Genomic DNA, 25,291 nt, shown 5'->3' with positions numbered 1-25,291 from the left:
GCGACTACTATAATAATCAGTTGCAAAAAATATTTTTGCGACAGAAAAAGACGAGTAGTCACAAAATTTGCAACCGAATTTATAATAGTTGCTATGCAGTCGCTAATCTGCGACGCTCTTGTAATAATTTGCAACTAACACGGTAGTCGCTACTATTATTTTTAATATTTATTAAAAAGAAATAAAAAAAGCCCTTAGTATAATTAAAAAATAATAAAAAAAAAACCCTTATTCCTAAAAAAAAGGAAAAAAAAAAGGTTATTGCCGCAAAAAAACAAGAATTATCAATCAGTCTTATACTCTTATTCACCGTCAAAAACAAGAACTATCATACTCTTCCTAAATAAATAAAAAAAATCCTTAATCATTTAACTCGTGAAACAAAACAAAAAAAAGAAAAAAAAAAGAATTAATCACTCAAGATACACGCAGAAGGGTTTTTCAAAGAGAATCAACCCTCAGCCCCTCACCGTCATTCTTCACCTTCCTTAGCTCCGCTGCGCCACCACATCTCTTCCCAGGTAAGTTTAAATGCCTTCCACCCTTCGCTTATTGTAATTTGTCGACTATGAATTTTAGGGTTATCATTGATTTTTTTTTGGGTCCAATTATTGATTTTAATTTGGTTTCCATGGTCTAATTGAAGTCAATTAATTAAAAATCAATCAAAATTGATTGAGTATGCAAAAATCCCGAATGATTTTCAATGTAAAAATCCCATTTCTAGTTATTTCGACCCCTTTTTTTTAATTATTATTTGTAAAATATATACAAGTATATTTCATGAAGAAGGGGGGGGGGGTTTGTTGTTAATTGAATTCTCGTTTTGCTCTGAATTCCTGTTCATTAGAGGGTATTGAGGCTCGCTAGTTATAATTGAATTCTTGTTTGCTCTGATTTTATTATGTTTTTGAGCCTAATTTGCTGCTGGTTGGTTGTCATGGCAACCGTTGTGGGTGGTTGCTAGAATAACAGTATGTTAATTGAGTTTGCTCCTAATTTGAGTTGTGGGGCAGCAAGTTATTCTAATTGGATATAAAAATTTACCTTGACCCGGCATCGAATGCATAAATGCATTCACTCATTCTGTTTTCTGAGTATCTGCTTGATCTGAATTCACTTCACCTCTATATAATGTGTAATCATGGATCACTTATTTGGAGAATTGGAGTTGCTTTTGGATTGGAAATGTGTTTGGAGTTATTATGAAGTTAAATATATTAGCAAATCATTAAAGCGAATTGGTGCTGGAGTTATGCATTTCAACTTCAGGTTTCTTAGTGAACATATAGTTGTTGTGAGTTGTGCAAACTACTTGGGTAAGGACTCAGGGAGTCAGGGGTGAAGAACTTGTAATTAAGCATGCAAGTTTCTTGGTCATTCACTGTTAACTTGACTAAGAAACTTTTAATAGTGTTAATTACATACTACGTATGTTGATTTTGATATCCTCACATTTCCCACTACCCTCATCTTCTTATCTGGGTTGAATAAGGTGTATTGTTGTCATTGTCAAATCCGGTTTTATTTCCCAACATCTATGTGACATCAACCTTGGCCATTAGATGAGGATACCATTAGATGAGGAAAACCACAATGCAAATTAGGCTAAAAAACATAATAAAATCAGAGCAACTTAGGGGCAGCAACTTAGGGGCTAGAATAACAGTATGTTAATTGAGTTTGCTCCTAATTTGAGTTGTGGGGCAGCAAGTTATTCCTTATTACGCTCTTGTAATAAGGTGTTAGTTAATTGAGTTGTGGGGCAGCAAGTTAGGGGCTAGAATAACAGTATGTTAATTGAGTTTTTTGTCCGATTTTTTTATTTTAATTGGGTTTCTATTGCGAATTGATATTAATCTAATTATTGATTGAATTGCAAATTGGTTTAATCTGATAATATCACAGATGCGAGAATTATTCTTGAAAATAATACGAATTAACTAACTAGAATTAGGAATTAGTATTTCTCGATTAGATATTTAAAGTTTAGCGGTGCTATTGGTAAATGGTAATAAAAAGCAGATAATTTGATCTACTAGTGATGATATAACGAACTTTCTATTCCTGAATAAAATAAATGATCAATAAATTATCAACTTAAAAAGTTGGATGTCGTGCCTTGCAGGATATCAGATAAACCAATTTTATGTCAGTATATTTTAACTTAAGCTTGCCTATGCTATTAAGAGTAAGTTAACATTCCATATTTCAGACTAGTTGAAGTTATCTGCTGAGAATTGCCACAAACTGTATTTACTTCACGTATGTACAGACTTTCTACTGATTTTGCATAGGTGGTAGAGCCGAGTGACTTTTACTATTGCTGAATGATCATAAATTTAATTAAATATTGTTTTTTTTAGTTGCTTTGGTCTATGTGTATGCGTATGCGTGGAATATCCAGTATCACTCAATTATGATGTAATGTATAGTTAAATCTAATGAGATGTTTAGAAGTATATGCTCAATTATTGATTGTGACTTGTGAGAGTTAACTGTTTTTTAAAACATCTATAACAAAAAAAACTCCCTCAGTTGGGAAATATTGAAATGCAAGTAAACATAAGCATAAATGTCTATGCATCAACAGATGCATGAAGTCAAATTTGAGGAAGTTCTTTTCTCCTTAACCAAGGTGTATATATGATATTTTATATGCATTAAGATTATAATTAAATGTGTGGTCTGTGATATATAATTTTGTACATTGCTTGGAACAAGACAATGCCATGCACATGCCCTGCAGATATTCCACTTGTTTAGTAATAAATACTACTAAAGTCTCATTTTCCCATATGTTCTATCGATATTGAGAAGCTCCTACCATTTTCATGGGATTGTCGATGAGGGAAACATTTGTTTAAGCATCATCAACCTGATTGTGGATTAGTAATTACGACTGATGCCCACATTCAAATCTAAACTACCACCATTGCTGTCATTTGCTTGTATATGTGTTAATTAAATGACCTATCGTCTTCTCTAAGTTGCTTGAAATCTGTGGATATCTGTACTTCAACCAATGACGTGGCTGCTCTACTAAACACTTCTTTTTCCATTGTTTCCAAAATAAAGAAAAAGGATTGTGTATACACTATATGACTTAACTGCTGCACCTTTTCTTGCTTATCTTTCTTTTGTCTTCTAAGTAATTGCCTAAATAACTAAGTAACGTATATAATAAGAATAAATTACATATATAAGAAGACTATATTACATATATGTGTATGATTAACAATGTCGTTTAACAGTTAGGATCATGGAGAAATTGAATCGAAAATGGATGTATGAGAGATTAGAAGGTCGACTACTAAAAAAAGAGTTCACAATTGACGTGCGAGAGTTTATTGAGTTTGCTAAACAACACCGTGATTTTCAAGAATCTTCAAAGATCATATGCCCTTGTTCAAAGTGTAAAAATGTTCCTTTTTTAGATGTTGAAAGTGTAAGAGAGCATTTGTATAAAAAAGGATTTCTTAATGACTACTATGAATGGGTTTGTCATGGAGAGGATTTTGATTCTTTAAAAGCATCAGATGAGCCATCAGATCCGTATGTTGACATGATTATTGATGCATTTGGTCAAGTTGATGGTGATCCAATGCATGAAGATATTCGGAATGTTGAAGAAGAACCTAATCCTCAAGTTAAGAAGTTTTTTGAGATGTTAGCAGCCGCACAAAAACCATTGTATGAAGGAAGTCGATTATCTGTTTTAGAGATGGCTTCAAGGATTACGAGCTTGAAGTGTGAATACAACTTGCCCCATAGATGTGTCGATAGTATTTCATCACTCATTAGTGAAGTAATTCCTGAAGAGAATTCAATGTCCAAGACGTACTATGACACTAAAAAGGTGGTAAAGGGCCTTGAACTTCCTCATGAGAAGATACATGCATGCCCTAAAGGATGCATGTTATTTTGGAAGGATAAAGCTCACCTTGAAAAGTGTTCAAAATGCGGGGGGGGGGGGGGGGGGGGGGCGTTATAAGAAGACTTCTCGTGGAAAATGTGTGCCGTCTAAAGTGTTATTCTACTTCCCGATCGCGCCAAGGTTGCAAAGGCTCTATGCGACCAAAGACCTTGCACATGAAATGCAGTGGCATTCACAAAATCCTAGGGTAAGTGGAACACTCGCCCATCCAAGTGATAGTGAAGCATGGAAATATCTTGATAACACATACAAGGATTTTGCAAGTGAGCCCCGTAATGTTAGATTGGGTCTATGCACAGATGGTTTCTCAGCACATGGAAAATTTGGAAGGCAATATTCTTGTTGGCCAGTAATTGTTACCCCATATAACTTGCCTCCATGGTTATGTATGAAGAAGCCGTTTATGTTTTTATCCTTGCTCATTCCGGGTCCTAAAAACCCAAAAGGGAACTTGGATGTGTACATGCAACCCTTGATTGACGAATTGAAATCTTTATGGGAAGTAGGTACAATGACATATGATGTATCCACAAAGCAAAATTTCAAGTTATGAGCTGCCCTTTTATGGACGGTTAGTGACTTTCCTGTGTTTGGGATGTTATCTGGTTGGACTACATCGGGAAAGATGGCTTGTCCATACTGCATGGACAAGCATAGATCTTTTTGGCTAGACAACGGCTCTAAAGTATCATGGTTTGATAGTCACCGTCAATTTCTCCCTCCTACATATCCTTATAGAAAAAACCGCACTGCTTTTTTCAAAAAAAGAGCAGAAACTCGATTGCCTCCTCCAATATTGACGGGCCATCAACTATGGGAGTAGGTTAAGGAGATCCCAAAGTCCATTGATCCAAAAATCCGTTCGACAAAATCAAAAAAGGTTAAGATAGGGTGGCATAAGAAAAGCATCTTTTGGGAGCTTCCTTATTGGAAAGATTTGTTGATTCGACATAATTTAGATGTTATGCACATTGAAAAGAATTTTTTTGATCAACTCATCCACACAATAATGAATGTGAAAGATACCGCAGTTGATACAGATAAGGCTCGCCTAGATGTTCAGCGATATTGTAAGCGGAGTAGCTTAGAGCCTATTGAATCTGATGATGGGAGCTTGATCTACCCAAAAGCACCATACACTCTTGATAAAGCACAACGTAGAGTGTTGTGTGAATGGATAAAAGATCTTAAGTTTCCAGATGGATATGCTTCTGATTTTGGTAGATGTGTGGATTTGCAAGCCTGTAAGATACATGGAATGAAAAGCCATGATTGTCATGTGTTCATGGAAAGGTTGTTTCCCGTTGCAATGAGAGAACTTCCGGATAATGTTTGGAAAGCAGTCACTGAAATCAGCCAATTTTTTCGCGATGTATGCTCTTACACTATTAAAGTTGATGATGTGACTCGTTTAGAAAAAAACGTTCCAGAAATCTTATGCAAGTTGGAGAAAATATTCCCACCTGCATTTTTCAATTCAATGGAGCATTTACCTGTTCATTTGCCACATGAAGTAAAAGTGGGTGGTCCTGTGCAATATAGATGGATGTATCCATTTGAGAGGTAATATACATTTTCCCAAGCCACTCCATTGTTTTAAAGTTTCTTCTATATGGTTTATAATGTTACATGTTAATGAGTCAATTTAACTTATTTTGTAGATTTCTTAATCATCCGAAGAAGAAAATTGGTAATAAGGCACGAGTTGAAGGCTCAATTTGCAAGGCTTATCTTGCAGAAGAGATTTCCAACTTTTGTTCTTATTACTTTCAACCTCATGTTGATACGAAATCTAGAGATCTAGGACGCAATGTTGTTGATGATGATGATCTAGATTCAACTATACCAGAATTATTCCAATTTAGCAAAGGTCGTGGAAAAGGTGTTCAAACAAGGTTTTTAGATTCGAAAGAAGTCAAGCATGCACGCCACTATGTTCTTTCTAATTGTGGTGTGTTAGGAGAATATGAAAGGTACAAATTTCTATAATTGGTAGTTATTTTATGCAATTTGCTAGATAATTGACGTTTTAAGGTTTATAGGAAGTTTGAAGAGTCGATGATGCAAAAATATCCTGGTATTGACCTTCATGATATTTGGAGCAAGTTTTCACATGAATTTTCCAAATGGTTTCAGGATTTCGTAAGTTTTTACAATCAAGTTTCAATATATCATTCGCTAAATATGACTAAGGTTATATATTTTATTAATTAATGGCTTGAATTTGAAATTAGGTTATCAAATCTAATGAGACTGATGAAGTGATTCGAGCACTTGCCATGGGTCCGTCTAGACAAGTCAAAACATGGAGGCAATTTGACATCAATGGCTTTAAGTTTCACACTTTTGATTATGGAAAGCACAAGGCAACTATGAATTATGGTGTGGGTGTAATAAGTGAGGAGGAAATTGATTACTTTGGCATTTTAGAAGAAGTCATTGAGCTGGTCTACTTGGGGACCATAAATGTCTTCAAAACCGTCTTGTTTAAATGTAATTGGATGGATTCAGTGAATGTCATGAATATTCATGAGCAGTATAGATTAGTTGATGTGAACCACTCTAAGAAATACCCTGCATATGATCCTTTTGTTCTAGCACATCAGGTTTATCAAGTGTATTTTACAGCTTATCCAAGCTTAAAGAAAGATAAGAGTCAATGGTGGGCTGTTTTTAAGACTAAAGCTAGGTCAACTGTGGATGTCCCAATCAATGAGTCAATTTTCCAAGTAGACATTGCTGAGACACCAACCCTTTGTTCAGATGATGATGATGGTGTTATGTACGAGGATCTGGATGAAATGGAGGAGGACGCCTCAGATGGTGAAGAGGAAGAACAACATGAAGAAGATGAATGGGATGATACTGAATCGTGGAGAGTTAGGATATACTTATTGCGATGACGAGGATGATGATGATGATGAGGATGAAGAAGAAGAATAATTTCAAAGCTTGTAGTTTTCAATATGTTTTCTTTGTTATGGGCTTATTTGTTTGATAGACAATATGTTTTATCTTATTTGTTTGATATATGATAAATGTTTTAAAATTTGTTGATCATGTTTGTGAGCTTACTTTTTTTAAATTTTTTTTTTATCATGGGTTATTATGTATAAATTAATTTTTGAGCTTATGATCTTTCCAGTTCTTTGGAAATGAAATCCTTCATGAAAAATTCAAAAATTGGTCGGGGAGGTAATCAAGGCGGTGTCCGAGCCAATAATCAATCGGTTGATCAAGACAATCCTGTAGTCACACGACCCACACCACCACCTTCTAATGAACAGGTACAAGTAAATTCTAATACTGATGCTACTGTTAGAATGATGTGGCACCACAAAATTTGAATGGAGTGGAACAAGGAAAGATTGAGCTCTCACCAGATGGGCTATGGTCAGTTATATTCATCTATGTATTATATTTGTTGTCTTAGTAGCTTATTATCATTTTTTATGCCTGTGCTTAATCTTTCTTGCATCAGGTTTGATGACCATACCGTTAGTGGTAATGTCACAAAATCTTGGAAGGCACACTACAACCACCCATACATGAATTTTACTGAGGTTCCACTTATGGTTAGGGATCGTTGGTTCACTGAGTTTAAGGTATGTTTAGAATTTAAGATTTTCTCTTGTATTCATTGCTCTTAAACTAGTGAAGTTGCATGTTTCAATATTAGCTTTGAGTCTCTTATTCTTTGTGGAAAGCATGGCCTATTCTATGTGGAAAGCATTTCATATTAGGGTAGAGTAGATTTAGCCATTTTTAACTCCTGCACTGGTATTAGGAACCAATCAGTCAGACTAAATGCCAATTGACAAGTTCTGCTTGATCTAGATGAAGTGAGTTACTCTTGATGATTGATGATCATGATTTATTGTTCTATGTTTGACCTTTAAAGTAGCTCCCTTGAGCTCCCAACTAAAGGAAAACTAATGGATTGCATTTATGTTGAAAACTAATTTTGCCCTGGTCATCTCTGATCACAGCCCCAAGACCCACTCCCCATCCCTCCTTTACAGCAGCATCAACATTGATGCGTAAAACCCCAGCAGTAGTAGCAGCAGGTAATGAGTTGGTGGTTATTGCTCTTTTTTCTATTAAAAGATCTACTTATGCAAATTCACCCTAGATGGACCTTAGCTTGCTGGCCAGTGAGTGAGTGGTAGACATTCAAGACAGTGTTATTTCTGTTACCTTGTACAATATGAATGTTAAGAGTTAAATGACATTAAAACCGTTTCAATATATTTACCTAGCTAGCGGATGAATAGCAACCCGAGGCATATTTCGGGCCACACACTAGTTATGAGCTAAAAATAGTATGATGTATATGCCAAAAAATAACCTGTAAAATCGACATTTAGAGAAAGTTTACAAACTTCACAATAGAGGCTACAATGCTAGTATGCCAGAATCTTGTTTGATCTTCAAGAAGGCTCTACATGTTAGCTAGTGTTTGGATGCTTAAGGGATGACAGATATATCACCCAATGGCTGACCATATAGGTAGCAGACAACTATTAAATTAATGCATATACTCTGTTGCCCTTTTGGAGTGATGGCACAATTGTATCTGATTTATACTCTGATTTATATTTCACTTGGTACTGCTGGCCATATTTACTGCATGCCTAGATAAAACAGTCTGAAGTTAGAGACAACAATCTGAAGTTGGGCTGCTTTATGTTAAATAAATCAGAAATAAAATTATTAATGTATAATATGCTATTTTGAGTTAAAATAATTTACTTTACTTGTTAATTATGTGCAGCGTACATATACTTGGAGACTTGAGTTCGATGCTAAGGCTAGGAGAGAATTTGACAAAAAAGCTGGGGACCGACTTAGGGGTACATTGAACCAAGTTTTCAAAATGGCTCTCCATAAGCAAGTTAGTTTCATGACAGACACTGTTCGAGCTGAATTCATAAATAAGCGTAAGCATCCTGATTTTGTGAAACGTTCTAACCAAGCAAGAGATAATCGGTTATCTGGCCAAACATTAGAGAAGTTTGACCCTGGTCATCGCCAAGGTAGCATATCTACTCCTCAAGTGGTTAAAAAAATGGTAAGTGTATGATTTTAGCAGCAAACTTATGATTTTTAATATAAGATTGAAGCAAGTAGAAACTTTTTAGCCACTAATATAGATGACTATAACTGGTCTTTATTACAATTGCTCTGTAGTCTATGTCCCCCTATTTTTTGTTGTTTTATTTAAGTGCTAACAACTTCTTCTAATACAAGGCAAAGAAAAAGGATGGAATTTTACCAACTGCTACTGAAGTCTATGAGAGCACTCATTCTGTTTGGGTGGGAAATGATGAAGTTGAATTGATGGGTGACAAGTCTCAAAAAAAGTCATGGTATGAGTATACTTCTATATTTTTCTAAGATTACAAAAAGATATATGGTAGTTAATGTTTGGAGATATAATGGATTGTTTATTTGTTTGTGTGATTGAGTTGGAGGATGAGAATGATTTGCCGGCATTAATCATATGATTAATGTGGTATGGCATAATGTGAATTGAAACAGGTTTATTTTGAAGTCATACCCTATAGGAGGGAATCCTTCAATTTACAAAGGAGACTCTGTCGAAATTTTTAATAATAACTGCTTACATAAATTATTTTACTAATAACTGCTTGGACCCTCACCGCCATCAATACCATTTGCTTAGACCATCACCTAACTTTTCACTTTGTAACCAAACTCTGATGGTATCTAAATAAATCAGATGGTATCTAAAGGCAAGTTTTTACTGCTATGTACTGATCTGATGTCCAAAATGAAAGACTATAAGATAACAATTAAATTAAATTGTGTTTTAGAAGTCCAAATAAGTTTTTATCCCGGACGATGTCCCGAGTCATTGCTTGTATTTTTATTATAGTTGTTTTTTTTTTTAAAATGTATTTAGTTTATTTAAGTTTTAACATTTGAGATCATAGTTACTAATACATATCTTAATGCAGGGAGAATATATGGAAAAACTTGAGGAATATAAGAACAAAGGAATTGAGATAAACCCCGACAAAGTCTACTTGGAGGTTGTAGGTGGGCAAAAGAAAGGAAAAGTCTACAGTTTAGGGAGTGCTTCACATATGTATTACAAGAGTGATCCTACTTCTCAATCTACTGCATCATCTTCCACTCCTTCCATGATTTCTCAATTAAGTTCTCAAGTTGAAGAACTAAAGAAGATGGCGGAAGAAAACCATAACAAGGTAGAAGAAAGCCAAAAAATAGCGGCAGAGAGCTTAAAATGTGCTGAGGAATTCGTCGAAAATCATGAGATCGAAAAAGCTACATGGAAGAAGGAAAAATTAGCTATGCAAAAAACATTGCAGGAAATGGCATCACTTGTAAAACAAGTTTACCGTCCTTATAAGCCTCCTACGCCTGCAGTCACCCGCTCTCGTGATACAACTAAGTGATTTTTATTTTCTTGGTGGTAATTTTATGAACAACTGGTCTTTTAAATTCTCATCAATTCTTGTTTGAAGTAGCTTTTTTTATATGGTAGGTGAGTTTTGGAACAATTAGTCATATGAGTTAAATTTTGTTTTTTAATACATTGATACAAAATTGATTGATATTTTGGATATTTGAATAAAATTAACATTTTGGTTATTTGAATTTATGCGTGGGTACCTTTTTTGTTTTGTGATTAATATTGATCGTCGCTTAATTATGGTCTCAAATATTGATAGTTAGTCGCAAATATTTAGCGACTGCAAATTTGATTTAGAGACTAATTGGTTAGTTGCAAAATCATTAGTCTCAATAGTCGCTAATCTGTCACAAATAATTAGTTTTGTAGTCGCAAAAATTTGGTCTTGTATGTAGTTGCTAATCCGTCGCAAAAAAACATTAGTCTTAATAGTCGCAAATCCGTCACAATAAAACTAGTCTCCGTAGTCGCAAAAGTTTAGTCTCGTAGTCGCAAAAATTTGGTCTTGCAGTCGCTAATTCGTCGCAAAAATAGTCTTAAAACATTGATCTTTGTAGTTGCTAATCCGCCGCAAATATATTACGACGGACAATAATTTAGTTGCTAAAATTTGAAAGTTAGTCGCTAAATGGTAGTTGCAAAGGCGTTGCAAATCTGTCGCTAAATTTGCGACTGTTCAAAAATTAGTCGCAAAAATGGATTTGCGACGAGGTCTTTGGCAACGAACCAAAGTAGTTGCAAATCCGTCGCAAATCCATTTTTGCAACGGATTTGCGACTACTTTGGCCGTCGCTAATTACCCTTTTTCTTGTAGTGTCATAGCTAGAGGTACTAACGATCTTTGGGCTAGTAAAATAGGCCAAAGTCAAATTGGACAGATCTTATAAGGCCACACAAAGGGCCTAGACCGAGCATTAAAGGACGAGGCTCATAATGGGGCTCATCACTCTAGGTGCCTGACCATAGGAGTAGGTTTGGAGGATTTTGGGCTTCGTAACCTAGTCTATATATAATGGTTATAATGGGATTATATATAGACTAGGTGCCTAGGGTTTGAACATAACAATTCATGATCAGTTGGATCAAACCCTAATTAGAAAACACGAAACCAACCCTCTCACACACACACAGCTCTCTCCTCTTCCTCCTCGGCCCCAATGATGTCTCATGGTGGTGGTGGTTCGTGCGGTAGTCGGTTGTCCGATAAAGGTGGTGATCGTGGTTTTCCCCTCCACTCGACCAATCCAGTATTGTTGGACGGCTCATTCGAATCCCGTGGATTAAGTAGAGGAGCAACACTTGGGGCTCTATTCTTACCCTGATTTACCGATCGAATAGCTTCATGGAATTCACGCTTCAAAGGTATGATTATGTGTCTTGTGCGTTATGTATGCGATCTTGTTTTAGTTGCTTATGAATATGATTCACGAAATTCCGCTTTTAGTACATATAAATTCCTATGGAAGCTTGGTAGGTAATTTAGATAATTTCCCTCAAAATTTAAGGTGAAACTTTGAGGGATTACTTGTTGAGAATTTTGTGGGTGATTAGGGGGAGTTTGAACCCAATTTTTTCTTGATGCATAGGATAATTGGGTGAATTTTGTTGTGGATTCTTTTTGGATTTGCGCTTTAATTTGTTTGAGGTTTTGGATTATTAAAAGCATAATTAGGAATGTTTGGATTCATAATTTGTATTTTTTTGGCTAGTTTTGTGGAAGAAATTAAATTAAAATACAAACTATTGTTTTTTTTTTAAGAATAAGATTTTTAAAAAGGTAAGTTTTGAGGTTGTCGAAACTATATCAATATGGGTTTTTATATTTATAGAGAATGAAAAATTTTGACCGTGGGTAATTTTTTTTTAAAATAATATGTCAAAATTATTAACGTTACAAAAATTATAACGTTAATAACCGTTGCAGATCCAACGACATGTATGGCGACACGTGGCGCGCTCTGAATGCTATTAGCGTCACTAATTCTCTATTTTTTTAATGCTTTGTCAAACAAACAATTTCTCACAGATGGTTTGCTTTTCCATACGGTTCATTGTTGTTCACCGCATTGTTCACCAACATTTGATTTTTTTTTTAATATTATTTATGTAAATAATAACTCAAACAATTCACTTCATTCATGGTTAAGGTGCTCTTAGAAACATAAGTAGTTGATTATAATATTTATCATTAATAAGTTACATGATGTCTTTTGGGTGAAAAAGTATAACTTTGGAGGTACACTCATTTATGTATATCCTTCATTCTCTACAAATAGAGATGATTTCTAATGTGAATGGAAAAATAGGATTAAACCCACAAAAATCACATCCCACTTAAGGCCAGGGTCATCTCAACCAATTTAGGGGCCTGTGCTATTTTTAAATTAGGCCCCGATGATTTCGAAACATATAATTTTAAATATAAAATTATGCTCCATAGTTTTAAACTCATTGCTATTAGCTTTCTTTTTTTAAATGATAAAACACATAAAACTAATAATTGTATTGTTAAGTTTATGAATTTGATAATAGCATTCCATTTTCAAGTTTAAACCAAATATATCCTCTTTTTTGAGAGAAATTCTGTATATTTATTAATTTTTTGAATAAATATGTTTATAAATTATTTAACCTAAAATGTTAAGTTTTTAGTCTGTTTATTACGTTAAAAAAGTAGCAAACAAAAGATATATAGAGACATAAATAATAGAGACAAATGACTGAATAAACAAATTCCCTAGACTAATGACTGAACAAACAAAAAATAATAGAGACATAAATTATAAAAAGAAAATTAAAGAAAAATAAAGGCAGTAAAAAGAAAGTAAAGAAAATGGCAGAAATTTTAAAAAAATATATAAAAAGCAGCAATTGAGGCTTGAACTAGGGATTAACAACCCAAGGTTAAATGACTTCAGTATCTAGCTACTACGAACTTATCAGATTTCATTTACATAACATATGGGACATTAATTATTTCTTATATAAGTACCAATATTTTTCAATTGGAGGCCCTCTCCAATTTGGGGCCCCATGTTGTGGGTCTCTTTGCACAACCCCATAGCCGACACTGGTTAAGGTGTCTTTTGAATGTATTTTTAATTCAAATCAAATCCAAGTAACCGACTTTAAATTTGGATTGGATTGGATTGAGAAAGAAATTAGGATCAGATCAAATTGGAAAATTAAAAAATTGAATTACATTTTGGATCAAATTAAACTAGATGAAACCCGTGCGATGCACGGTTTGTTAGTATTTTTTTAAAAAAATATTTTTCATATCTACGTGATTTTTGTTACTACGTATTATATTAGCTTTAAAATATTAGATAAAATTTCTAATCTTAAAAGATAATATTTTGTGTTTAATTAATTTAAACTTTAAAATTTCGTTCGTCAATTTTGCTAACATGGCATTTGAATTTTTTAATTGTAAAATAAATTAATAATCTCTTATTTAATTGGCTACAACTTAAATTCATAATCCTACATGGCACGCTAAGAAAAATAAATCCTACGTGGCTCTCTAAAAACTCGGGGAAAAACTCCCCTTTATACATATATATTAGATTTGGCCTAAAGCTTAATGAATACCCCTAATAGGCTAATAATAGTAAAAATAATTTCAGCCAAATCAACTAATAGTTGGATTATTGGACATTGAAAGAAAGAAAAATGCCCACTAAGGCCCTATTCTCTTCAACTTACATTTGTTGAAGTGATACTAATTTTACTTATTTTAGCTAAACTAAAATTAGTTTTACTAAACTGAAATTATTGTCACCGATTAAACTTACTGCGTATTTATTTATTATTATTATTATTTATTATTATTATTATTATTATTATTATTATTATTATTATTATTATTATTATTATTATTCTCTACTATAATTACTGATTTGTAATAATTAAAAAATTACTTTTACTTACCAAAATTATTTTTGCCGAACTATTATTATTTTAACTAAACTAAAATTATTTTCACCTTAAGGTGAAGAGAATAGGGCCTAAAACATCATGAAATGCATGTGTTGTTGTATTAGGCAAACTTATAACCCTTTTGCTAATTCCTTGTTAAAACAATTATCTAAATGTAAATCAAGCAAAACAGTTAAACAGGAACTTTACGAGTCAAACTCTCGGAGGAATGTCATCCTAACACCAATGTGAACAAGCATCTTAAATTTTCTGGTATCAACATAAACACCAGCAGAAATCACATCCCACTTAAGGTGTTCAGCAGCCAGTCATGGTAGCCAATGAATCAAAGAGTACGCCACTGTATAACCCAATATCATGTTTTATATGAAGCTCGATATTACTGGATCAGTGAGATCAGAACTGAAACTGCATGCCAGAAGAATAGCCCAGTTCCTCCAGGTGAGCAGCCATAGCTTTGTTCATAGGCGGAGGGCCACATCTCAAGATCTGTAAAATTTGTAATTTGGGTTCATTGGAAGAATAAAATGGATATAAAAGTTTGTACAAAAGTTGCAGTCATTCAGCAATATATAGGATTATAGGTTCAGAAGGGAGTAAGCTATCAAACATACCCGTATATCTGATGAAGGTGCAGGGCAGTGTTCTTGAATCATTTCCTTGCTTACAAATCCAACACCGCCTTTCCATCCTTCAGGAGGCTGTATAGAGGAAACAGTAATCCCAAAACAAAAGTCAAAATGATTTAATTTAGGTGAGAGGAGTTGCAAAACATAGCTCATAGCACACAACAGAAAATGTTGCTGGAGAGGAGGATACAACAGATAGTACAGAGTATATATATATCATTTGGAGACATAATTAGTGCTCCATTTGTAAAAAAAAAAAATAAAGTTTAAGGGCCAAATATAAACAAGATAAAAGAAGACATTATTTGCACTATAAATGTATTCATCAACAAGAAAATTGGCAATATTAACAGCACGTTGCACCAACAATTTCCAATCTACTACCTCTTTTGTATGTAGGGATTTCCCGGTTAAAGGGAAATGGGAATTTGATAAGCAGCTCACCCCTCCCATTTCGGCAAAATGAAGTTGAGCCATTACAATTACCAGAGCAACCTCAAGCTATTTTCACATCTCATAAACCCCCCTTAAGTATTCATCATACCTAATCCATTCTTGGATTTTAAAATCAGTATATGAAAAAAATACTGAAAATAGTTTGTCATCCTTGCACTTATTAATTAAGAGGTTTTACCCACTATACTTCATAGACAACGTTAGCAAATACATGAATATAAATTATGTTTGGATGGGTTCATGGGAATCTGCTATACTCTATGACTTGTATAAAAGATGTTTGGCTAATGCAGCATAACATATCCAAGCCCAATTTTGTGACCTCTAGATAGAATGATTATTCAATTAAGGTTTTTTTGGTGACTGAAGCAAGTGAATAAGATGGCGCAATTTATTGGTAGGGCAGGTCAGCAGTTTTTGAGAAGGTAAAACAAGAGAAAATAACCTACACTTAAATTTAGAGCACGATGATATGCATATAACAATTAATATCCCCTCCAATCCCTCAATCTCCAAAATATAGAAATATAATAGAAGAACGCCAATTCAAACAATATGAGAATTAGAGATGCTACAAACCTGATTAAGGACATAGTATATACTAAAACGGTCAGGATAATTCTCCGCTAGCCCATCCAATTCCTCCTGAACAATTCAAAAATTCAAAGAAGAGCTGTCAACATCAATTCATGTCAATGGTACTTATATATCAACCAAAGTATGGCAAGTATCACAGAGAGAAACTTCCATAATTAAGTCTTACAGTAGTTAATGCATTGATATTATCAGTACAAAAGATTATAGTTGAAATTAGAAAGTACATGTAACAACAGTAGACTGGAATAGAATTATAATTTCTTAAATTGGCTTCTATGTCACTCAGACGAGGTGTGCATATTTAATACAGCTACAGATCAGAGGAGCAGTGAAGTACTTGGATTGAGACAATGAAGGATAAGAGGACTCTGTCCAGACTTACTGGGACTAGGTGGTCAAACAAAATACAAATTCAACACTAAATTGGAATTCAACTTCTAAATATAGGATTAAAAAAAAAAAAAAAATAATAATAATAATAATAATAATAATAATAATAATAATAATAAAAAAAAAAAAAAGAAAAAAAAAAGAAGATTAAAATTCAAAATCAGATATTTTATGTCAAATACTATGTTAACTGTTAAGAAAAGGAGGAAATTAGATACTTCCTCCGTTTTTTTTTTTTATTGCATCATAGGGGTTTTGGAGGCAAAATTTGGTAGTGGGAAAAAGTAAGAGAGAGAAACGTAAAAATACAAAATTGTCCATGTAATGTAACATAAAATAAAAAGTAAGTGTGAAAAAGTAAGGGTATGTTGGGCATTTGCAGTGTGAACATAGATATTTTTTATCCTAAAAAGGAAATGATGCAATAATAAGTAAACTTCCTAAAGTAGTAAGTGATGCGATAAAAAAAGAACGGAGGAAGTATATTTTTTTTTTCCCTCCTTTGTAATTTAGTATCAGTTGCCATACTACTACAATATTTGGACAACAAGTTCATACAAGAATTTAAGGGGATTAAGAAATTCAAATTTGTGCTCTTCAATTATTTTTAAGCCTTCACCATGCAAAAACAGCAAAGGTTCAAATTTGAGTCCTTGGTCAACTCTCTGATATGGCATGTTTCTCTTCCACAAGAAACTATTTACAAGTATATAGTTATCTAAAGAAAGGAAAGAGAATTGAAAAGCTATTATTGCTTCCAATAGATGTTGGCAAGGATAAACTAATCTCTTATCCACCTTAAATATTCCCAGAGCTGCTCACAGAAAAATATAGAATACAGGGAACGATATGAGATAAAATCGGAGTTAAAAAAGTTCATTATTAAGAGACAATGTCCATAAGACCATATCCAAGCATGGTTGATCAAATCAAGAAGTTTGATAACTAAGTTCTTAAGCCATAGACGGATTTCAAAAGGTCAAAACTGCTTCTGATTTTCAAAAATTTCATTATATCCCCCTGAGATTTGATCATACTGCACAAATAGCCAATGAAAACTCTGTCTCTCGACTCCTATATTCTCTTTTCTGGTCATCATAGATGAAGCAGCCAAAAAGGATGTTAAAGATTTTGAAATTTTTCTTCACATTTCATATCAGAAGGCTATAAAAGAGCTCCACGCAACCTGTCCTATCCAAGCATTCCTCTATCCCTAGTAGCTGCTGGAAATCCTTGCTCTCCCTCTCTCTTTCTCTATTATTCACTCTTAAGCATATCCCTTCAATTTAGTTACCTCTCCTTGAAGCTGTGGAGCTAGGCAGCCAATTAAAATCTAGATTTTTATGGTACAGAGAGAAATTGCAAGCAGATTCTACCTTTTAAGAGCATTTCTAATTCAAAATTTACCTAAGTTACTAATGTTTAGCCTATATCTAGAAGTGGTACAGTTCTTAATATATCCTAACACACCATTTTTTTAGGGAATATGTATTTCAACACTTTGGATCACTAGATCCAGATTACTCTTCCCTGAAACCTCATAGTGAATTGATCGGATAAAGTTGTAAAGCCTCAGGCAACTAAGTTGATAGCTAACGTTCTCATATATTCTTTTAGCACATTGTGTACCATTCATGGATCTATATAATCCATCTATTTCTAAAAATCCATAAAGACATTATTCTTAGTTAAAACTAACAATAATGACCCACAAATAAGATAATAGGCAGATGAAACCCCACATATCATAAGTACATACAAGAAAAGAGAATACTTTGACAAATACAAAACATCAAGTTAATTTGTGAGAAAAAAGGCTTGAGCACATTGACATTGCATTAAAAAATCAACAAAATAAAAGATAAGCCAAATTGACAGAAAACAGGGCAGTTGCTCTGTTAAGGGATAGCATACAAATTACTAGGAAGAAAAGAAAATGCAAAATATTTAGCTTCACAACAATGCTTACATAATTTAAATTTATATACTAGTATATATGGAAGTAACATCAGTACCTTCAAAAGAATATCCTCATAAGTCACGTTGGCATATATTAGCTGCACTTTAGTTTTGTCTTTTGGGTTCTCCAATATGGCTCTAGCTACCTGGTTCATACATAACGAAGGGAATCAATGTGATTGTTGTCAAAACATATAAATATTCCATATAAACAACGAAGACTGAAGAACAAGTAATTTAAAAAAGGTGAGTATAAATAATTACTTGAAACATTGGAGTGATGCCAGAACCTCCAGCAAGCATCCCAAAAGCTGCCACTTCACCAGGCTGGTATCTGAAGCGCCCCTATAAACTCGATGAAAAAGAATTATGAAGTTAAGAGTCCTGATGATATTGCATTCAATGGTAAACTCATAACATATCCCAACAGGCACTCTACGTAAAATGACAGACAGAATAAGAGTCAAACAAATCCCGTCATGGAAAATAAAGAACATACCTTAGGTCCCTTTACAGCAAGATAATCACCAACACGCATCTCCCGAAAATGGTGTGACATTCTTCCTTGAGGATACATCTAATTAGAATAAAACCAAATGCGACATCAACTCCATGATTGCAAGAACAAAGCGGTAATATCATATAACAAAGTACTGAAATTGGGGAGTGAAACCAACTCAAAAAAAATTCAGACTTGCCTTGATGACTAACTCAAAGCGCCCAACATCAGAGTCTAATGTAGTTGGAGTGTATGGTTTAATGACCTCCTCTCCTTGACTATCCTTTCCCCTAATATCAACACATTGGAAAACAAATTATTATTTTAATTACTAGCACTAAATTCATAATCATAATAAATAATGTTAGCACAAGCAGATCATAATCATACATTAATAACGTTCCTATAATAAATTCCTTAATTTTCCAAACACTGATAATCAAACTAACCATAAATAAATCAACCTAGTATAAAAATATAATCTTACCATCAAAATATCAGCAATATCTTCTGAGTTTCATCAAAAGAATACAAATAATTACAACCCCACCAAAAATAATCATAATAGTACCAAAGATTGAAAGTCAAACCCATCACAAATGAATCAACCCAATAAAATTCTAAATATTTGTTTAAATTATCAAAAAAATCTTCTGAAATTCACCAAAAATACAATTCATAAAAATCCCACTAAAAAGCACAATGTATAAAGTTTAATACCTGCAACTGATGTGTTGACCAATGGGAAGACCCAAGACAGAAGTTGGAGAAGGAAGCGCAAATGTAAATTTAGCCACATTATGACTGATTTGGGTGCGTTTCACAAGCTTAAATTCCTTGAAATTCTCAGGATCCAAGCAAACTACAATGAACAAAATCAATCAAATTTGATCATTTTTTATGAAATAAAAAAATAAAATAAAAAATAAAAAAAACACTCAAATTACAAAGAATCTAATCAAAATGAAATACCCACCTCTAGATTTCTTCTTCGTAGAGAATAAGCAAGAAGCTGAAGCGGCAACAACAACAACTGTCACACCAATGGCTACGATTTTCATCTCAGGAGATTCCAAGAAATCCATTGTTTTTTAATTTTCTATTTTTTTGGAAGGGGATGTTTTGTTACACAAAAAAAATGGAAAAGAGGTTTTAATTTTTGAAGGGAAAGAATGGTGTTAGGTATGATTAATGATACTATGGGCGAAATTAGGTGAGCTGATAATGGGGATGTCAACTATGTATGATTGAAACAATGTGTTTGGGAGAGTTATGGGGGGTTAGATACTTAGATCTCATTCTCTCCCACCACTACTACTCCAGTCCAGTCTTACCTACCACGAGCCTCGCGAGCGAGAATGCTAAGTTCTTTCAGAGGCGTTCCAAACGGAGGGTTGTGAGACATTTGGTAATGTCTCGCAGGGTTAAAAGTGTCAATTAATATGTAATTTGAAAATTGTCAGTACTCCGTTATTGTCCTTTTGTCTCATTGGGATTTACTGTCTCTTGACTTTCTATCTCATTACCCAAAAAGAACGCTTCATCTCACTTTCTCTCTCCCCATTTCTGAGCTCCTCTTGAATGACAATTTTTCTGGGTTTTCCCTGTGAAATTGGGTTATTGCAAGACAAGATCTTTCGGCCGGAGTTGAATTCTCGTGAAAGGCGCGTCTCAATTGTTGAAAGGGCGAAGCTTTTGGGCATTTGTATACTCAATTATTGAAAGAGGCAAGTACAGTAATTACTTAGGGCTCATTTTGTTGTCATTAGGGATTGCTATTTAGTACTGGAAAATTGGGAGAGAGAGTGAGAGTGGGGTATGATTTGGGGAAAAATGATGTATACTCCATTATTGAAAGAGGTTAGCAATTACATGAGGTGAGGTGAGCTGAATATCCAAACTTCAATTGGGAAATTCGATGTTTAATAAAACTCCGGGTTTACGCTGAAATTGAATAAGGTAGGGTTAAGGGTTTGTTTGATTGTATTTTATTGTGTTATACCTTATACTATACACCTGAAATAAATCATGTATCAATATATGAGTACATCATTTCCGGCCTTGATACAGAAATTCGTGGCCCTTTGTATGTTGTTTTAATGCATGAGAGAAGAATTTGATTGGTTTGAATATGAAATTAGTGGACGTAATATTGAATTAAATGGTGGAGTATTATAGATGTATTATCCCATCATATTATTATTTTGTTTTATTCTAATTAATTAAATATTAAATCATCATTTTAATCCATCAAAATTAGCCATGAATAATGGGGCTGCTACAACTTCATATTCAACAATGCTGCTTTGGTGCGGTGATCAGAGTTAGCAGGGGTGAGATTGTAGGGGGTAATAAACTTGCACATGATGTAGCTTTAATTTTATCCTAATTACAGGTTGTTCCTTGGTTTAGCTACGGAAAGGGAAATTCGAGATTCAGCTACTCTAATGCCCTTACAATTTATCTTATTTGTGCTTTATAAGATACAATCATACAAAATACTTTCAGTCAATTAATCAAACATGTGTATAATAAGTTTTAATATACAAAGTGCAAAAGTGAATCCACAATTAGTACCACCAGAGATTACATTTGTTTATTTATATATGTAAAAGGTACATATAACTATTGCAAAGGTGCAATTTCAAAGGTAAACGTTATAGTAGTACGATGTTTTACTGGAGTTGAACATACAATACTTTCAATTAGCAGTTTCAGCACATATGTAGATTATGTTTAAATATAAAAAGTGAAGAATTGAGGCCACAATTAGTACCACTACATATTACATTTGTTCAATTATATATGTTAATGGTACAATTACATATGGGTTCAGGTGCAATTATAGTACCATTGCATATGGCAAAGGTCCAATTATATACTACTCCCCAGTATGTAAATGAAACAGTTAACTATGCTAAAGGTACCTGCCCATTTGGGCACATGTACAATTCAAGTTTGTTAACAATCTTTGTACTGTGATTGCTAAAGGGAAACACAATAAGTAGTTAAAAATTAACAATTATGGCAAAAAAAATCTGAGTGAAGCCAAGTTATGGTCTTTTCATAATCAACTATTTTGTGTAGTCCTATCACATTACCAAAATAATAATTAAGAAAAAAAAACTTGCCTTATAATTAACTCATTTGCTTATACTAGGGCGAATAAGTATTTAACATTAATAAGGGCAAATAAGTAAATAAATATTTTAAAGGGAATAATTGTCCAAACACTTTTCATAAGAGTTATTTCATACTTTTTGAAAGGTAAGGATTAGCTGATCTGATCTGCTTATAAGTCGAATGCTGTGACTTCTATATATATAGAGTCCAATGTCATGTCTCAAAGTTATTCCCCTCGTAAGGAGGGCTTCTTAATATTTATTTTTTCTTACCTTTTCCAAAAAAATAATATAAAAATATGTCTCAAAGTTATACAAATTAACTTATACGTACTAGATCCTTTTCCTTTTGAGTGATCTTTGACGTATATATGTCAATTAGTTCCTTTTCCTTAGAATCTAGATCTTTGATGTAAATATGTTTGTAGTATATTGTTCAATCCCTAAACCTCAACGTTAGTACCCTTTTCCTTGTTGATTTTAATGGTACCCTTGTTTCTTGAATTGGAACCTTTGTTGGTTATAATGGTACCCTTGTTAATTATAGAGACATTGTTATATCAGTTGAACCCTACATAGGTACATTGGAACCCTAGTTGGTTACAGTGGTGCACTGGTTAAATGATATTTAGTGGTATTATTATTGAATAAATCGTTCTCTAGTTACTCACAATGGTGTTTGATGAAATACCTTTGACAATTGGTAGGGTACCACTAAAATTTTGTAGGGTTTCACTGAAATTTATAAAAAAAAAAGGTATTGCTAAAAATTTATAGGGTAAAAACCGTATTAAACAAATTAGGATTAGGATTACAAGACAAAAATGAGATATGAGAATTTCTAAGGGCCTGTTCTCATTGGCTGAACTCAGCTGAACTGAATTGAACTTAACTTAACTGAACTCAGTTGAACTGAACTGAACTGAACTGAATTTCAACGTAAGAGAACAGACCCTTATCTAAATTTTTTAAATCAGTTGCAAAATATATATCACTTCATCTACGACAAAATTTAAGGTTTGGGAAGGCATAATAATTTACGCGGATTGTTTTTCTTTTCGCTTAATTGACTAACCTAATGAATTTAATTTAAGACAAAAGTGCGGTTTGTTCCAACATGGTGAATGCGAACTAGAAAAATTTAGTAAAATTAAATGAAATCAGTCTTAAAGTAAATGAAATTGGCTTAAAAGTTGAAAAAACTGGGAAAAAGTTTGAAAACAGTGAAATTACGAGAATTCCATTAATGAGAGCGGGTGCAATGTGAGCCATTAGATGGAGTGCGATCAATGACTGAAATTACTTCCTAATTCCTATTATTCACCTTGTTTATCACATGATCTCAATTATATATATATATATATATATATATATATATATATATATATATATATATATATATATATATATATATATATATATTTTGGTGGAATTGGTAGTTTATTGTTCAATCCCTATACCTCAACATTGATAACCTAGTTCCTTACAAATTAAAGGTACCCTTTTTCTTGTTAATTTCAATGGTACCCTTATTTCTTGAATTGGAACCGTTGTTGGTTATAATGATACACTTTTGAATTATAAGGGAACACTGTTGATTAGGGGATTTTGCTCCCACCAATCGGAATGCGCCACGTGGGCCAATCAGGACCTGCCAAGTGTCCCCCAGTTGGAACAGCCAGGGCTTCCCACGTGGCACGCGCTTATTCGTCCACCTTGGACCTGTTATATCACGACATGTGGCATACTCCATGCCTAATGGAGAAACCGGCCACCCAGGCCCAACTTCCGAGGGAAGCCCAATCGGCCCTAGGTTAACCTAAACCTAGGATGGGCACGTTTTCCAAGGTTATAAATACCTCCCTTAATCCTCATTAAGGGGGATTACAAAAAGAGAACACATAAACATTACGGAGAAAACACATTAATTACACACAGTAATAACCGGCTGATCTCGCTAACAAAGCAGATTACCTACGTTAATCACTCTCACCTAGAGAGACCTAATCACTTTAATTTCCGCATTAATTACTCCTTAATCAGGTACTAACTTGACCGTTGGAGGCGGAGCTCACAGGAGTCTCCGTTATTTTGCAGGTACAGGCGTCCGGTTCCAGTCTCGGAATTGTAACTCTCCGCAGGACATCAGAAAACCCCGAAACATTTGGCGCCGTCTGTGGGGAGAGTACTTCTGAGATGGCATCCAAGTCTGTACCGACTCCTGAAGAGAGGCGTCCCCTAGACGACCCTCAAGTTCAGTCGGACCATGATACCGAAAGTGAATTCGAAGTTGAAGCTCATACAGCTTCAGACGGGACCCTAAGGGCCCGACGTACCCGTCATACCGAAAGGAGGGAACGGGAGCATCTTCAAAAAGGAAGCGAGCCAGCAGGCGCACCGCCTGTTCGGCAACAGCCGACTGATGGGTCTGCTCCCATCACAAGGAACGAACTTATGACCTTCATGAGGGACTTCAAGGGAGAGATTCAAGAGTTGATCAACAAGAAGCCGCCTGCTCCATTCAAGGAGCAGTCGGCCAAGAAACCCTCCACTTCACTGAAGAGGAAGCCAGTTCAAGGGCGAGAGGCGACTCCTCATCCTAAATCTAGGAAGCGGGAGCCCCCTGCCCTTGATTTCACAAAATTCCGTTATCCTACAGGAAATAGGAAACCTGTTCGTCATATTCAGGCGGACGGGTCGAAGCAAACATTCACAGACGCTCGGCTACTGCTAGAGCAGAAGAAGAGTGACCGATTGTCAGAGTCGGCCTCTACTTCAAACTTTCAAGACAGTTTGCGAAATGCCTCGATGAGGCATACTCAGTCGTATCATGAGAGTCATTCAGGCGGCACCTCCCGTCAGTCCGGCTTTCATAGCGACCAGGCGGTACCAAACTTACCATTTGTGCCGCAACAACAGTATTTTTTGCAGCCACCTCCGTTTGGTAGACCTGCAGCAAAAAGCGTCCAACCTATGGTTTGGCAGCTACGGTTGCTTAGACTTGGTGAACAGCCGTCGGCCTTCTCCAAGGAAATTACTGAAGCCGCTCAGCCGGCCAAAGTGAAAAATGTACTAGTAGGCGCCTATGACGGCACTACTAACCCAGAAGACCATCTGATGGCATTCACCAACCTGATGTACCTTCAAGGGTTGGATGATCCCACTTGGTGCAAGTGTTTCCCAGTGACTCTCAAAGGAATCGCACAACAATGGTTCGGCAACCTGCCGACTGGTTGTGTAAATAGCTTCAGGACGCTTGCTTACTTATTCACCTCCAACTTTGCCATGAACATCCCTGCG

At 34.6% G+C, this 25,291-nt stretch overlaps 3 protein-coding genes across 6 annotated transcripts; 2 read left to right on the top strand and 1 right to left on the bottom strand.

Annotated features, from left to right (window-relative positions):
* The first annotated feature begins 351 nt into the window (after positions 1 to 351).
* On the top strand, positions 352 to 10,586 carry LOC110700020. Of its 4 annotated transcripts, XM_021877509.1 has the most exons (6): positions 352 to 521; positions 7,083 to 7,330; positions 7,419 to 7,542; positions 7,927 to 8,004; positions 8,712 to 9,008; positions 9,919 to 10,432. In XM_021877509.1, exons 5-6 carry the CDS (start codon positions 8,814 to 8,816, stop codon positions 10,378 to 10,380), a joined length of 657 nt encoding a protein of 218 aa, XP_021733201.1. In that variant the 5' UTR covers positions 352 to 521; positions 7,083 to 7,330; positions 7,419 to 7,542; positions 7,927 to 8,004; positions 8,712 to 8,813; the 3' UTR covers positions 10,381 to 10,432. The 4 variants fall into 4 exon arrangements, with proteins under 4 accessions (XP_021733201.1, XP_021733199.1, XP_021733200.1 ...); XM_021877507.1 differs by lacking the exon at positions 7,927 to 8,004; XM_021877508.1 differs by lacking the exons at positions 7,083 to 7,330; positions 7,419 to 7,542; positions 7,927 to 8,004 and adding exons at positions 3,255 to 3,626; positions 9,188 to 9,306 and having other exon boundaries at positions 8,758 to 9,008.
* LOC110700019 lies at positions 3,971 to 7,022 on the top strand. Its single transcript, XM_021877505.1, has 4 exons — positions 3,971 to 5,500; positions 5,599 to 5,910; positions 5,980 to 6,079; positions 6,172 to 7,022. The coding sequence occupies exons 1-4, from the start codon at positions 4,902 to 4,904 to the stop codon at positions 6,838 to 6,840; spliced, it is 1,680 nt and encodes a 559-aa protein (XP_021733197.1). The 5' UTR covers positions 3,971 to 4,901; the 3' UTR covers positions 6,841 to 7,022.
* A 3,827-nt stretch (positions 10,587 to 14,413) lies between the features above and the next one.
* On the bottom strand, positions 14,414 to 20,488 carry LOC110700018 (NADH--cytochrome b5 reductase 1-like). The gene is made up of 9 exons (XM_021877504.1): positions 19,846 to 20,488; positions 19,590 to 19,731; positions 19,069 to 19,159; positions 18,870 to 18,947; positions 18,635 to 18,715; positions 18,427 to 18,516; positions 16,004 to 16,069; positions 14,954 to 15,040; positions 14,414 to 14,828 (listed from the first exon to the last, which is right to left on the bottom strand). The coding sequence occupies exons 1-9, from the start codon at positions 19,952 to 19,954 to the stop codon at positions 14,736 to 14,738; spliced, it is 837 nt and encodes a 278-aa protein (XP_021733196.1). The 5' UTR covers positions 19,955 to 20,488; the 3' UTR covers positions 14,414 to 14,735.
* Between the last annotated feature and the right edge of the window lie 4,803 nt (positions 20,489 to 25,291).

This window comes from Chenopodium quinoa, unplaced genomic scaffold, assembly GCF_001683475.1.
Source record: "Chenopodium quinoa cultivar QQ74 unplaced genomic scaffold, ASM168347v1, whole genome shotgun sequence".
Taxonomy (NCBI): domain Eukaryota; kingdom Viridiplantae; phylum Streptophyta; class Magnoliopsida; order Caryophyllales; family Amaranthaceae; genus Chenopodium; species Chenopodium quinoa.
This window is presented reverse-complemented; position numbering and strand designations above follow the sequence as displayed.